General features: G+C 26.7%; 1 protein-coding gene across 1 annotated transcript in view; it reads right to left on the reverse strand.

Moving 5' to 3' along the window:
- The window catches only part of LOC145129726 (G-type lectin S-receptor-like serine/threonine-protein kinase At4g27290), an 80,088-nt gene that overhangs the window by 52,548 nt on the left and 9,807 nt on the right, over positions 1–17,733 (reverse strand). Inside the window, exon 2 of the mRNA XM_079064504.1 lies at positions 16,891–17,093. Coding sequence (XP_078920630.1) covers positions 16,891–17,093 — 203 coding nt within the window. The remainder of the gene's footprint in view (positions 1–16,890; positions 17,094–17,733) is intronic.

The raw sequence follows: 17,733 nt of genomic DNA on the forward strand, positions 1-17,733 counted from the left end.
GCAAATACTAATCATACAAAAGTTCATATGCCTAAACGACTTAAATGGTCAGAAATTACTCAATCATGTAATTGGAATTTACAAAATGTTATTGAACCAAAATCTTTAGATTCTTCAAAACAAATTTCAAATATAATTGAGCATAATGATGGCTCAGTTGATATAAACTTTTCTTCTACAAATTTTTCTTCATCTAGATTTTCTACTAGTTCTATTCCTGAAATTGGTACTTCTAAATTTTCGCTTTCAAAATCAAAGTCTTTAAATTTAAAAACTGTTGACTATTCTAGTCCTATTCCTAAACCTCTTTATCAAGAAGACCAAACTAGTGATACAAGTTTACCAAGTCCTACTAAATCTGATTTTATTAATGAACTTCAAAATTATAGACAACAATTATGACTAATAAAGTTCAAATAAATTGTAATTCTTTAAATAGAAATAGAGTTACTGCTATTAAGAGATTAAGAAATTCAATAAAAATATTTAAAAAACTCTTACAAGAAAAGATATTAGAATTAAAAAATATAAATGATGATAAAGAACTATTAGAATTAGAACAAGAAATTAATAACATAAAAGCAGTATTAAAAACCTTTAATATACATCTTGATAATTATTTAACAAATTTATCTAAATATACGTGTTAATGAGTTCTAAAAGACAGATTAGTTGTAGTAATAATAATAAATTTTGGAATAATTTATTAAAGACCAGATGGCAAATTACCCACTGAAATTCTCAAAGGCTTTTCTAAATTCAAAGAGCTATTTATTCAACAAATCCCAGAATTTGAATATTTGTTACAATTCACCATGTTATTTAAAGTTCCATGGATTATGTCCTGGACATTCTCTTATCAAGAAGCAACAGACTTCAATCCCCCTTGGCTCAATCGACAATTTCGTCTAAAAAGGTGGGATAAAGTCACAATTTCTCAAGCAAACGAGCAAGCTGTTTTCAATCATTATCAATCAATGTATAATCAAAAGCCAGAAATTGAAGCAAATCTTATCAAGAGTCTATCTTCTCCAGATGCTAATCTTATTAGCAAAATTCGTGCCGCTGCAAATTCTTCCCCTGAAGATCTACAACAATTACTTCAAGAAATTCGCAATTCTCCAACTAATTCAGAACATTCTCCCACATCTGTTAAAAATAATTTTCAAGATGCTCAAGATCCTTTTGATGATCCATTTGCAGATTAATTAAGTTTTTAATTTTGGTGTTATACCTTCAATGTAAGGTATTCTTTTATATGTGTTTGTTATTCAAAGGGGGGTAATACGTGTGTTATCAAATTGTTCAACTATTATACACTGTGTGGGTACATCAATTATCAATTATACACTGTGTGAGTACATCAATTATCAAAAATATTATCATGTCTTCTGCAGAGATAAGATGCTAAATTATTGCATGAAAACAAACAACTTTTACAAAGATGAAAGAAGATGCTCCATTATCGCCAAAGAAGATTTCCATTATCAAAAAATGACAAAATATGATGCCAATTTGTCAAAAGCTTTAAAGTTTTGTCTGCCACATCTACACTCCGACAAATGCAAGTTGATTCAATAATTCTCAAGATGATCCGGTAATCCTTCGGTTTCCCGTTTCAAGATGTTTCAAGACTCCAAGACTCCTATATATTGAAGAGATATGTTTTAATGAAGAGCATCTCAAAGTTATCTAAAAATCCCTCTTATAAAACTTCTCTCAAATGTTTAGTTCATGTCTAAGAAAAGAGTTCTCCTATCTACTTCTAGGTGTTCAAAATCTTTAGATTTTCAAATCATACTTGCTCCAGACGGATGCGCTGATTGTAATTTAAAAGAAGGTAATATATAAAGAATTTTATTCAACTATTGTCTTATCTCTGTTATCGCTATGACAATCTCTTTTCGAGTTATTCTAACTATTAATTCTACGAAATTTAAAATTTTTGTTAAAATAATACTTGCATTTAATAATAATCAAATCAATCAAATTCATGCTTAAAATATTTAAATAACTTTTGTTCTTTTATTATGTCTGATTCAAAGATACAAGCTAATCGTCATTATTATTGTAATCAATTAAAAGCTTTACAAGTTCTAATCCATAATCATGAGTTTATAAGCAAAGATAGAAAACAGTTTTATAAAATAATGTATGATTTTTATCATCAAAAAATATCTGAAACTACTAGTTAGATAATGGTATCAGAGCTACGTTTTAGACCAGAGATTAGTATGTATGATAACTCTGTTTGTTATTTGGTTAATTTTTGTTTGAAGAATTTTAAGAAAATTATGAGTTTTGTTAAGAATGATACAGAGACCAGACCAGTGATTGGTTGGATTAGCGTAAGACGTGCAAGTATGGTAAGTCACGGAGCCGGACCACAATCATCGTTGGGCCGATGCCCTCTCTGTTCATCCTAGATAAAACAAGTAAGTTTTCTTATAAAATCTTTAAACTAAAATTAATCAAATATGAGTAGATTTTCACGCATATTATCTAAAAAATATGATACTGGTAAAAATATTATGAAAAAAGAACAAGATTATGATGATAATCATATAAACTCTATTGAAGAAACTATTGATAATATAGAACAAAATTTAAATGATTGGACTATACCTAAAACCAATATAAACACAATTTATAGAATAGGGACTTTTGATTATTTTCAAAGTTACTCAATTAAAATGACTGAACAAACCCTATCCATTGGTCAAAACCAACAAAATATAAATTTGTTATCATCAAGATCTATTTTCGAACATAGACAAAAATATAAATTTCTTCATTTAGGTCTTGTTCAAATTGCTATCAAACCTCTTTTTAGAATTGGTGTTGATGCTCCTGTTCTCTTAATATTAAGAGATAAAAGACATACAGATTTTCAAAATTCTATTTTAGCTATGGCAGAAACAAATATCGCAAATGGACCAATTTATTTTAATTGTTATCCAAATTTTTCCGTAGGATTATTTGACAAAAATATTTTAGACACTTTGGTTTTAACTGTTGAAACAAAGAATTTAGAATTTAAAAATAACTCTAAACCTTTAGCAATTATTTATCGTGTTTGTTATAAAACCATGACAACTACCTTAGAACCAAAAACCCGTTTGTCAAATCCAAGAAATGAAACAATTATTTACGAAGCAAATACTAATCATACAAAAGTTCATATGCCTAAACGACTTAAATGGTCAGAAATTACTCAATCATGTAATTGGAATTTACAAAATGTTATTGAACCAAAATCTTTAGATTCTTCAAAACAAATTTCAAATATAATTGAGCATAATGATGGCTCAGTTGATATAAACTTTTCTTCTACGAATTTTTCTTCATCTAGATTTTCTACTAGTTCTATTCCTGAAATTGGTACTTCTAAATTTTCGCTTTCAAAATCAAAGTCTTTAAATTTAAAAACTGTTGACTATTCTAGTCCTATTCCTAAACCTCTTTATCAAGAAGACCAAACTAGTGATACAAGTTTACCAAGTCCTACTAAATCTGATTTTATTAATGAACTTCAAAATTATAGACAACAATTATGACTAATAAAGTTCAAATAAATTGTAATTCTTTAAATAGAAATAGAGTTACTGCTATTAAGAGATTAAGAAATTCAATAAAAATATTTAAAAAACTCTTACAAGAAAAGATATTAGAATTAAAAAATATAAATGATGATAAAGAACTATTAGAATTAGAACAAGAAATTAATAACATAAAAGCAGTATTAAAAACCTTTAATATACATCTTGATAATTATTTAACAAATTTATCTAAATATACGTGTTAATGAGTTCTAAAAGACAGATTAGTTGTAGTAATAATAATAAATTTTGGAATAATTTATTAAAGACCAGATGGCAAATTATTGCAAGCATTTCTAAAGAAATAAATAGAATTAAACAACTCAAAGAAGACGAAGAAATTAAATTAATTAATACTGAAAAAGACACATATAATTATAATATTCAAAAGGAAATAATATATTGTTTATCAAAAATGATTAAAAATAAAAATATTGTTATTAGTGCTCAACTTAGTATTATTAAAAATATATCTTTTAGATTAAATCAATCAACTTGTTAAAATGAATATTAATATAGATATTTCTAAAATACCATCATATGTTAATTTTGATTATTTAAAAGAAGAAGAATATTATAAAGATTATAATAATACAAAAAGAATTTGGCATGAAGAAAACTTTTCATATTATATAAGATTTTTACATTTTGGACTTTGGGAAGATTATGTTTTATCAAATCAAATTCACTCTCCGTTTTTTCAATGGTTCGAATTAATTTATGCTCCTAAACATAATATAGATTATCCTTTTAAAATGCAAACTATTTTTCCTGTTTCTTCAAAAACATACAAGGATGTTATTACTAATCAAGAAATTATTTCTGAATACCCGCCAAAAAAGGAAATCATTATTGATAATAATTTTATTGCAACTCCTTTAGTTAAAGTTCCGAGTCAGATAACAAATGAAAAATGTTTTCAAAACATTATTTATCAAAATAATTACTCAAATGAAACTCTTTTAACTATTTCAGATCAACTAAATAGGATTGAAGAAAATACTATAAATTTACAATTATCAAAAGAAAATAAAATCAAAACAAAAATTTTTTATAATAATATAGCAAGTTCTAGTAATGTCAGCTTTATTCCTCATCAAATAAATGGAAATTTTAATCTTGGAAATAAAGATTTAATTGATGAATTAGAAAAAAGACTTACTAATTTCCGTATTTCAAAAAATGTATCTATAAATATGTTAAGAACAAATAATGACTCTCTTGACGAATCTGATGAAAGTAATAATGAAAGTGAATTAAATTTAGACAATCTTACTCAACAATTCATAAATGACAATGATGATATAAATCAGCTTACAAATGAATTTTCAAGATTAAATAAGATTAATTATTTTGGTAATAATCCAAAACCAACTATTAAAAATTATTGGAATAGACCTTCTCTTCCTGATGTTCAAATTGAAGAAAGAGCTTTTCAATATGATCGTTCAGCTTACGATGGTACTTCTGTTTACGAATGGAATATCGATGGTAACTCTGAACATCAAATTCTTAATATTGTTCAAGAAATGACCATGGCAGCTAATGCTTACAAGTCTCACAATAATACTCAACTTCAAATTGTTAATATTATTATTTCTGGGTTTACTGGTACTCTTAAAGGTTGGTGGGATTTCTATATTACACCAGAAGAAAAGAATTTTATTATGAATGCCAAGAAAACCGTTATAAAACAAGAAAATAATTTACCAATTCAAACTCAAGAGGATGATATGGTTAATACTTTAATTTTTGCTATAATCAAAAACTTTGTAGGAGATCCTACTACTTTTCAAGAAAGAACTTCTGAAATTCTAATGAACTTACATTGTAGAAAATTAACTGATTTCAGATGGTACAAAGATAATTATCTCGTTAAAGTTTTTTCAAGACCAGATTGTAAAGAATCTTATTGGAAAGAACGTTTTATTGCTGGACTTCCAAAACTTTTTGCCGAAAGAATTAGACAAAAATTAAGAGAAAATTTTAATAATACAATTCCTTATCAAAACTTAACTTATGGAGACTTAATTAATTATATTAATAAAGAAGGATTAGCTATTTGTGCTGACCTTAGATTTAAAGAAAAACTTAAAAAAGATAGAATTAATAGTAAGAATGAATTAGGAAATTTTTGTCAACAATATGGTTATCAACCATTAACAGGTCCGTCTACTTCAAAAACCAAAAAATATAATAAAAAATCTTCAAAATATTTCAAGAAAAAGAAATATAATAAATCAGAAAAATATAAGAATTATAAGAAAAATAAATTTTTAACATCAAAAAACCCTTATAAACGATCTAATAAAAATTCTAAAAGAAAATCAAAAGACATTATTATTTGCCATAAATGTGGTCGTAATGGTCATAATGCTAATAATTGTTATGCAAAAACAAAAATTAATGAATTAAATATTTCAGAAGAATTAAAAGAACAAATTAGAAAAATTATGTTAAATTCTGATTCCGATTCTGATTCTAGTTTTACCGATTTTCAAGAAAATGATTTAAACATCTTAGAACAAAATACTTCAAGTTCGGAAGATTCTGATACATGCAAATGTGTTGGAAAATGTAATTGTAATTATTCAATTAATGTCCTTACAAACAATGACAAAGATCTTTTAAAAAATTTGGATTCAATTAAAGATAAAAATATCCAAGAACTGTTGATAAAACAAATGCTTAATAAGAATGAAAATTCTGTTTCAAATAATACAAAATTTTTTAATTTAAAAGACATATATGAAAGATTTTCTGAAACAAAACCCATTTCCATACAAGAACTTCAAGAAGAATTAAAATTAGTTAAACAAGACATAAAAGAAATTAAAGGCAAAATTATAACTCTAGAAAAGGGAAAAAATATTATTAATTCACAAAATAATGAAAATAAAGATGAAAAGGTTATCGAAAGAATTATAAATGATCAAATTTCTCAAAAATGGAATACTCAAATAACTCTAGTAAAAAATAATTTTAAAATGGATATTACTGCTCTAATTGATAGTGGTGCTGATATGAACTGTATACAAGAAGGTTTATTTCCCACTCAATTTTATGAAAAAACTTCTTCTAGGCTTACTGGAGCTGAAGGAACCAGTTTAAAAATAAATTATAAAATTTCCGATGTTCATATTTGCAACAATCAAGATTATTGTTATAAAACTCATTTAATTTTAGTAAAAAATCTTACTTCTCCTTTAATTTTAGGAACACCTTTTATTACTAAATTATATCCTTTTATGGTTCAAGATGATGGAATTATTACTAAAGTTTTTGGAAAAGAAATTATGTTTAAATTTTGTGAACCTCCGTCTTATTCAACTATTAATATTCTTAATTATAAAACAAAACAAGCAAATTACCTTATCAATGAAATTAATGATTTTCGTATACATAATCAATTACAAGATAAGTATATTCAAGACAAAATTATAGCTTTAAAACAAAAGTTTGAAAATAATGTTTGCTCAAATATTCCAAACGCCTTTTGGAACAGAAAACAACATATTGTCAAATTACCTTATATTAAAACTTTCAATGAAAAGGATATTCCTTCAAAATCAAGAGCTATTCATATGAATAATGAATTAGAAGCCCATTGTAAAAAAGAAATTCAAGATTTATTGGACAAAAAATTAATTAGACCTTCTAAATCTCCTTGGTCTTGTTCAGCTTTCTATGTTATGAATGCTGCTGAATTAGAAAGAGGATCACCAAGATTAGTTATCAATTATAAACCTTTAAATAAAGTTTTAGATTGGATTAGATATCCTATTCCTAATAAAAGAGATTTATTGAAAAAACTTTATGATTCAAAAATATTTTCAAAATTTGATATGAAATCTGGTTTTTGGCAAATTCAAATTCATGAAGAAGATAAATACAAAACAGGTTTTAATGTTCCTTTTGGTCATTACGAGTGGAACGTTATGCCCTTTGGTTTAAAAAATGCTCCTTCTGAATTTCAAAACATTATGAATGATATTATCATTCCTATAAACAGTTTTTCAATTGTTTATATTGATGATGTTCTTATTTTTTCAAAATCTATTGATCAACATTTCAAACATTTAAATCAGTTTTATGATTTAATTTATAAAAATGGCTTAGCTGTTTCAGCTAAGAAAATGCATTTATTTCAAAATGAAATTAGATTTTTAGGACATAACATTGTTAATAATACTATTAAACCTATTATAAGAAGTTTAGAATTTTCTAATAAATTTCCTGACGAAATTATAGATAAAAAACAACTTCAACGATTTTTAGGATGTCTAAATTATATTCATGATTTTTTCAAAGATTTAGGAACTCTTTGCAAACCTCTTTATAATAGATTAAAAAATAATCCACAACCTTGGACTCAAGAACATACTAATATTGTTAAACTTATAAAACAAAAAATTCCTTCTTTACCTTGTTTAAATTTACCACATCCTTATGCTAATATCATAGTCGAAACTGATCGTTTTTATTCAGGTGCTTGGAATAATACTCAAAAGAATTATTCAACTGTTAAAAAGGAGATTTTAAGTATTGTTTTATGTATTACTAAATTTGAAGATGATTTATTTATGAAATTTTTTTTATTAAGAATTGATTGTCAATCTGCAAAATCAATTTTAGAAAAAGATGTTAAAAATATTATTTCTAAACAAATCTTTGCTAGATGGCAAGCATTGTTGGGCAATTTTGATTTTGATATTGAATTTATAAAAGGAGAAAGCAATTCATTACCGGATTTTCTTTCTCGTGAATTTTTGCAGGGAAAATGAGTTCATCGTCTTCCTCTAAGATTGAAGACAAGAAACCAATTAATCAAAAGCTTGTTCCTTTCTCAAGTCAGAATCGTTTTTCTCCATTAACTCCAATTGCAAAAAATTCTCAACTTTATTCAAATATGCTTCAATCAAAACTAGTCACTCCAAACATTTCTCCTAAATCTTTGAAAAAATCATGAATATAATTTAGACATCCTAAAAATCGTTGAAGTTGTTTTTTATCTATAATTTCGTCAGGAAATTTATTAGAAAATTCTAAACTTCTTATAATAGGTTTAATAGTATTATTAACAATGTTATGTCCTAAAAATCTAATTTCATTTTGAAATAAATGCATTTTCTTAGCTGAAACAGCTAAGCCATTTTTATAAATTAAATCATAAAACTGATTTAAATGTTTGAAATGTTGATCAATAGATTTTGAAAAAATAAGAACATCATCAATATAAACAATTGAAAAACTGTTTATAGGAATGATAATATCATTCATAATGTTTTGAAATTCAGAAGGAGCATTTTTTAAACCAAAGGGCATAACGTTCCACTCGTAATGACCAAAAGGAACATTAAAACCTGTTTTGTATTTATCTTCTTCATGAATTTGAATTTGCCAAAAACCAGATTTCATATCAAATTTTGAAAATATTTTTGAATCATAAAGTTTTTTCAATAAATCTCTTTTATTAGGAATAGGATATCTAATCCAATCTAAAACTTTATTTAAAGGTTTATAATTGATAACTAATCTTGGTGATCCTCTTTCTAATTCAGCAGCATTCATAACATAGAAAGCTGAACAAGACCAAGGAGATTTAGAAGGTCTAATTAATTTTTTGTCCAATAAATCTTGAATTTCTTTTTTACAATGGGCTTCTAATTCATTATTCATATGAATAGCTCTTGATTTTGAAGGAATATCCTTTTCATTGAAAGTTTTAATATAAGGTAATTTGACAATATGTTGTTTTCTGTTCCAAAAGGCGTTTGGAATATTTGAGCAAACATTATTTTCAAACTTTTGTTTTAAAGCTATAATTTTGTCTTGAATATACTTATCTTGTAATTGATTATGTATACGAAAATCATTAATTTCATTGATAAGGTAATTTGCTTGTTTTGTTTTATAATTAAGAATATTAATAGTTGAATAAGACGGAGGTTCACAAAATTTAAACATAATTTCTTTTCCAAAAACTTTAGTAATAATTCCATCATCTTGAACCATAAAAGGATATAATTTAGTAATAAAAGGTGTTCCTAAAATTAAAGGAGAAGTAAGATTTTTTACTAAAATTAAATGAGTTTTATAACAATAATCTTGATTGTTGCAAATATGAACATCGGAAATTTTATAATTTATTTTTAAACTGGTTCCTTCAGCTCCAGTAAGCCTAGAAGAAGTTTTTTCATAAAATTGAGTGGGAAATAAACCTTCTTGTATACAGTTCATATCAGCACCACTATCAATTAGAGCAGTAATATCCATTTTAAAATTATTTTTTACTAGAGTTATTTGAGTATTCCATTTTTGAGAAATTTGATCATTTATAATTCTTTCGATAACCTTTTCATCTTTATTTTCATTATTTTGTGAATTAATAATATTTTTTCCCTTTTCTAGAGTTATAATTTTGCCTTTAATTTCTTTTATGTCTTGTTTAACTAATTTTAATTCTTCTTGAAGTTCTTGTATGGAAATGGGTTTTGTTTCAGAAAATCTTTCATATATGTCTTTTAAATTAAAAAATTTTGTATTATTTGAAACAGAATTTTCATTCTTATTAAGCATTTGTTTTATCAACAGTTCTTGGATATTTTTATCTTTAATTGAATCCAAATTTTTTAAAAGATCTTTGTCATTGTTTGTAAGGACATTAATTGAATAATTACAATTACATTTTCCAACACATTTGCATGTATCAGAATCTTCCGAACTTGAAGTATTTTGTTCTAAGATGTTTAAATCATTTTCTTGAAAATCGGTAAAACTAGAATCAGAATCGGAATCAGAATTTAACATAATTTTTCTAATTTGTTCTTTTAATTCTTCTGAAATATTTAATTCATTAATTTTTGTTTTTGCATAACAATTATTAGCATTATGACCATTACGACCACATTTATGGCAAATAATAATGTCTTTTGATTTTCTTTTAGAATTTTTATTAGATCGTTTATAAGGGTTTTTTGATGTTAAAAATTTATTTTTCTTATAATTCTTATATTTTTCTGATTTATTATATTTCTTTTTCTTGAAATATTTTGAAGATTTTTTATTATATTTTTTGGTTTTTGAAGTAGACGGACCTGTTAATGGTTGATAACCATATTGTTGACAAAAATTTCCTAATTCATTCTTACTATTAATTCTATCTTTTTTAAGTTTTTCTTTAAATCTAAGGTCAGCACAAATAGCTAATCCTTCTTTATTAATATAATTAATTAAGTCTCCATAAGTTAAGTTTTGATAAGGAATTGTATTATTAAAATTTTCTCTTAATTTTTGTCTAATTCTTTCGGCAAAAAGTTTTGGAAGTCCAGCAATAAAACGTTCTTTCCAATAAGATTCTTTACAATCTGGTCTTGAAAAAACTTTAACGAGATAATTATCTTTGTACCATCTGAAATCAGTTAATTTTCTACAATGTAAGTTCATTAGAATTTCAGAAGTTCTTTCTTGAAAAGTAGTAGGATCTCCTACAAAGTTTTTGATTATAGCAAAAATTAAAGTATTAACCATATCATCCTCTTGAGTTTGAATTGGTAAATTATTTTCTTGTTTTATAACGGTTTTCTTGGCATTCATAATAAAATTCTTTTCTTCTGGTGTAATATAGAAATCCCACCAACCTTTAAGAGTACCAGTAAACCCAGAAATAATAATATTAACAATTTGAAGTTGAGTATTATTGTGAGACTTGTAAGCATTAGCTGCCATGGTCATTTCTTGAACAATATTAAGAATTTGATGTTCAGAGTTACCATCGATATTCCATTCGTAAACAGAAGTACCATCGTAAGCTGAACGATCATATTGAAAAGCTCTTTCTTCAATTTGAACATCAGGAAGAGAAGGTCTATTCCAATAATTTTTAATAGTTGGTTTTGGATTATTACCAAAATAATTAATCTTATTTAATCTTGAAAATTCATTTGTAAGCTGATTTATATCATCATTGTCATTTATGAATTGTTGAGTAAGATTGTCTAAATTTAATTCACTTTCATTATTACTTTCATCAGATTCGTCAAGAGAGTCATTATTTGTTCTTAACATATTTATAGATACATTTTTTGAAATACGGAAATTAGTAAGTCTTTTTTCTAATTCATCAATTAAATCTTTATTTCCAAGATTAAAATTTCCATTTATTTGATGAGGAATAAAGCTGACATTACTAGAACTTGCTATATTATTATAAAAATTTTTTGTTTTGATTTTATTTTCTTTTGATAATTGTAAATTTATAGTATTTTCTTCAATCCTATTTAGTTGATCTGAAATAGTTAAAAGAGTTTCATTTGAGTAATTATTTTGATAAATAATGTTTTGAAAACATTTTTCATTTGTTATCTGACTCGGAACTTTAACTAAAGGAGTTGCAATAAAATTATTATCAATAATGATTTCCTTTTTTGGCGGGTATTCAGAAATAATTTCTTGATTAGTAATAACATCCTTGTATGTTTTTGAAGAAACAGGAAAAATAGTTTGCATTTTAAAAGGATAATCTATATTATGTTTAGGAGCATAAATTAATTCGAACCATTGAAAAAACGGAGAGTGAATTTGATTTGATAAAACATAATCTTCCCAAAGTCCAAAATGTAAAAATCTTATATAATATGAAAAGTTTTCTTCATGCCAAATTCTTTTTGTATTATTATAATCTTTATAATATTCTTCTTCTTTTAAATAATCAAAATTAACATATGATGGTATTTTAGAAATATCTATATTAATATTCATTTTAACAAGTTGATTGATTTAATCTAAAAGATATATTTTTAATAATACTAAGTTGAGCACTAATAACAATATTTTTATTTTTAATCATTTTTGATAAACAATATATTATTTCCTTTTGAATATTATAATTATATGTGTCTTTTTCAGTATTAATTAATTTAATTTCTTCGTCTTCTTTGAGTTGTTTAATTCTATTTATTTCTTTAGAAATGCTTGCAATAATTTGCCATCTGGTCTTTAATAAATTATTCCAAAATTTATTATTATTACTACAACTAATCTGTCTTTTAGAACTCATTAACACGTATATTTAGATAAATTTGTTAAATAATTATCAAGATGTATATTAAAGGTTTTTAATACTGCTTTTATGTTATTAATTTCTTGTTCTAATTCTAATAGTTCTTTATCATCATTTATATTTTTTAATTCTAATATCTTTTCTTGTAAGAGTTTTTTAAATATTTTTATTGAATTTCTTAATCTCTTAATAGCAGTAACTCTATTTCTATTTAAAGAATTACAATTTATTTGAACTTTATTAGTCATAATTGTTGTCTATAATTTTGAAGTTCATTAATAAAATCAGATTTAGTAGGACTTGGTAAACTTGTATCACTAGTTTGGTCTTCTTGATAAAGAGGTTTAGGAATAGGACTAGAATAGTCAACAGTTTTTAAATTTAAAGACTTTGATTTTGAAAGCGAAAATTTAGAAGTACCAATTTCAGGAATAGAACTAGTAGAAAATCTAGATGAAGAAAAATTCGTAGAAGAAAAGTTTATATCAACTGAGCCATCATTATGCTCAATTATATTTGAAATTTGTTTTGAAGAATCTAAAGATTTTGGTTCAATAACATTTTGTAAATTCCAATTACATGATTGAGTAATTTCTGACCATTTAAGTCGTTTAGGCATATGAACTTTTGTATGATTAGTATTTGCTTCGTAAATAATTGTTTCATTTCTTGGATTTGACAAACGGGTTTTTGGTTCTAAGGTAGTTGTCATGGTTTTATAACAAACACGATAAATAATTGCTAAAGGTTTAGAGTTATTTTTAAATTCTAAATTCTTTGTTTCAACAGTTAAAACCAAAGTGTCTAAAATATTTTTGTCAAATAATCCTACGGAAAAATTTGGATAACAATTAAAATAAATTGGTCCATTTGCGATATTTGTTTCTGCCATAGCTAAAATAGAATTTTGAAAATCTGTATGTCTTTTATCTCTTAATATTAAGAGAACAGGAGCATCAACACCAATTCTAAAAAGAGGTTTGATAGCAATTTGAACAAGACCTAAATGAAGAAATTTATATTTTTGTCTATGTTCGAAAATAGATCTTGATGATAACAAATTTATATTTTGTTGGTTTTGACCAATGGATAGGGTTTGTTCAGTCATTTTAATTGAGTAACTTTGAAAATAATCAAAAGTCCCTATTCTATAAATTGTGTTTATATTGGTTTTAGGTATAGTCCAATCATTTAAATTTTGTTCTATATCATCAATAGTTTCTTCAATAGAGTTTATATGATTATCATCATAATCTTGTTCTTTTTTCATAATATTTTTACCAGTATCATATTTTTTAGATAATATGCGTGAAAATCTACTCATATTTGATTAATTTTAGTTTAAAAATTTTATAAGAAAACTTACTTGTTTTATCTAGGATGAACAGAGAGGGCATCGGCCCAACGATGATTGTGGTCCGGCTCCGTGACTTACCATACTTGCACGTCTTACGCTAATCCAACCAATCACTGGTCTGGTCTCTGTATCATTCTTAACAAAACTCATAATTTTCTTAAAATTCTTCAAACAAAAATTAACCAAATAACAAACAGAGTTATCATACATACTAATCTCTGGTCTAAAACGTAGCTTTGATACCATTATCTAACTAGTAGTTTCAGATATTTTTTGATGATAAAAATCATACATTATTTTATAAAACTGTTTTCTATCTTTGCTTATAAACTCATGATTATGGATTAGAACTTGTAAAGCTTTTAATTGATTACAATAATAATGACGATTAGCTTGTATCTTTGAATCAGACATAATAAAAGAACAAAAGTTATTTAAATATTTTAAGCATGAATTTGATTGATTTGATTATTATTAAATGCAAGTATTATTTTAACAAAAATTTCAAATTTCGTAGAATTAATAGTTAGAATAACTCGAAAAGAGATTGTCATAGCGATAACAGAGATAAGACAATAGTTGAATAAAATTCTTTATATATTACCTTCTTTTAAATTACAATCAGCGCATCCGTCTGGAGCAAGTATGATTTGAAAATCTAAAGATTTTGAACACCTAGAAGTAGATAGGAGAACTCTTTTCTTAGACATGAACTAAACATTTGAGAGAAGTTTTATAAGAGGGATTTTTAGATAACTTTGAGATGCTCTTCATTAAAACATATCTCTTCAATATATAGGAGTCTTGGAGTCTTGAAACATCTTGAAACGGGAAACCGAAGGATTACCGGATCATCTTGAGAATTATTGAATCAACTTGCATTTGTCGGAGTGTAGATGTGGCAGACAAAACTTTAAAGCTTTTGACAAATTGGCATCATATTTTGTCATTTTTTGATAATGGAAATCTTCTTTGGCGATAATGGAGCATCTTCTTTCATCTTTGTAAAAGTTGTTTGTTTTCATGCAATAATTTAGCATCTTATCTCTGCAGAAGACATGATAATATTTTTTATAATTGATGTACTCACACAGTGTATAATTGATAATTGATGTACCCACACAGTGTATAATAGTTGAACAATTTGATAACACACGTATTACCCCCCTTTGAATAACAAACACATATAAAAGAATACCTTACATTGAAGGTATAACACCAAAATTAAAAACTTAATTAATCTGCAAATGGATCATCAAAAGGATCTTGAGTATCTTGAAAATTATTTTTAACAGATGTGGGAGAATGTTCTGAATTAGTTGGAGAATTGCGAATTTCTTGAAGTAATTGTTGTAGATCTTCAGGGGAAGAATTTGCAGCGGCACGAATTTTGCTAATAAGATTAGCATCTGGAGAAGATAGACTCTTGATAAGATTTGCTTCAATTTCTGGCTTTTGATTATACATTGATTGATAATGATTGAAAACAGCTTGCTCGTTTGCTTGAGAAATTGTGACTTTATGCCACCATTTTAGACGAAATTGTCTATTGAGCCAAGGGGGATTGAAGTCTGTTGCTTCTTGATAAGAGAATGTCCAGGACATAATCCATGGAACTTTAAATAACATGGTGAATTGTAACAAATATTCAAATTCTGGGATTTGTTGAATAAATAGCTCTTTGAATTTAGAAAAGCCTTTGAGAATTTCAGTGGGTAAACAACTAGGAACAACTCCCATATAACGATACCAATTGACAAACCATCTGGGATATTCACAGGTAAAATTTTTATCAAAGAAAATGAACCATGAATGAGAATAGTTGCGAAGAAAAAATGCTTTAGTCCAAGCTTCTTGGTAATCATAATATGAATATCTTGGATAAGCAGGGAATTGATAAAGGGGTTTTTCGAAGGAAAGATTGGATGACCAATTTTCTGGAGAAATGATTTTAAGAATTCGGGCTTTGCTAAAATCAATAGATCCTTCTTTATTATTAGAACGGTGATCAATCTGAACAGATCCAGATTCCTGTAGAATGGTTTGATAATATTCTCGAGATTTGTAAGAGTTTTCATGAAAGGTTTTTCCTCGGCCAAAGAGGTGTTCAGTAAGAACATGAAAACCTTGATTGAGCTTAAGAATTTGAGAATCTTCAAGTATTTGGATTTTCAAGAGATTTGAATTGAGAACATAAGGGGCTTTATTTGTAGGTTTAGAAGTTGTTGAAAGTTGTGTTTCAGAAGGAATAGGTTTTGAAAAAGGGCTAATTGAAAATCCTATTTGAAAAATGGCCCTTTTTCAAAACCTATTCCTTCTGAAACACAACTTTCAACAACTTCTAAACCTACAAATAAAGCCCCTTATGTTCTCAATTCAAATCTCTTGAAAATCCAAATACTTGAAGATTCTCAAATTCTTAAGCTCAATCAAGGTTTTCATGTTCTTACTGAACACCTCTTTGGCCGAGGAAAAACCTTTCATGAAAACTCTTACAAATCTCGAGAATATTATCAAACCATTCTATAGGAATCTGGATCTGTTCAGATTGATCACCGTTCTAATAATAAAGAAGGATCTATTGATTTTAGCAAAGCCCGAATTCTTAAAATCATTTCTCCAGAAAATTGGTCATCCAATCTTTCCTTCGAAAAACCCCTTTATCAATTCCCTGCTTATCCAAGATATTCATATTATGATTACCAAGAAGCTTGGACTAAAGCATTTTTTCTTCGCAACTATTCTCATTCATGGTTCATTTTCTTTGATAAAAATTTTACCTGTGAATATCCCAGATGGTTTGTCAATTGGTATCGTTATATGGGACTTGTTCATATATATATATATATATATATTGTATAGAATATATTTACCTGCTAACTCAGAGCTTGCCAGTCTTATGTATAGTTCCTGCTGATCTTCATACTCAGTAATATCCATCAGGTCATCAAACCATAGCAAACACCCACTTCCCCCGTTTCTGATATCTACATTTGCGTAAGCTGTACAAGCGCAATTCCTTCTGCATACCATCTCACATTCACCAAGAGACATGGTCACGTTTGTGAGTGTAAACCTACTTGGGTGTGAACCTGCCATGAGTAGCTGTACCACCCTCTTTTGTTGACAAATGAATGCCTCCTTTGTTGACAATAAGAACTCAAATGGCAACTTCGTATGTTCACATAATGAACACAATAAATGGTAGCAGTAGTAATTGTAGGCTTGTTTAAGTATAAATAGAGGTTCTAACCTCAGTTGTAAGACACCACAAACAGAGAGTGTAGTGTGTAATACTTAGAGTGAGTATTAGAGGGTTGTTTCTTTTTCTTGTAATATTGAGCGTGTAAGCTCTTCTCTTTTGTTCTAGTTCTGAATAAAAGTGTGTTTCAACCCCAACAAGTGGTATCAGAGCTTGGTTAAGCTCCGGGGGAAGCATTCTCTGTTTTTTGGTCGAAAATTTTTTGTCTCAAAAACAATTTCGGAGTACACCGTTGGAAAGGTCTCGTTCTAAGGATTCCGAAAATATATTTTTTTTTTAATTTTTTGACCACCGGAAGGCCTCCAAATCACCGGTCAAAGTTGGTCAAATCTGCCGGAAAAGTCGCCGGAAAAACCAAGGTTCGCCGGAGAAGACGACACTGTAGCAAGCACTGTAGCAGTGACATCAGCAGTGACGTCAGCAGCTGACCAAAGTTCTGGAAATTGCAGTTTAG

The sequence above is a fragment of the Lactuca virosa genome, chromosome 8 (assembly GCF_052849685.1).
Source record: "Lactuca virosa cultivar CGN04683 chromosome 8, Lactuca_virosa_CGN04683_v6, whole genome shotgun sequence".
Lineage (NCBI taxonomy): Eukaryota > Viridiplantae > Streptophyta > Magnoliopsida > Asterales > Asteraceae > Lactuca > Lactuca virosa.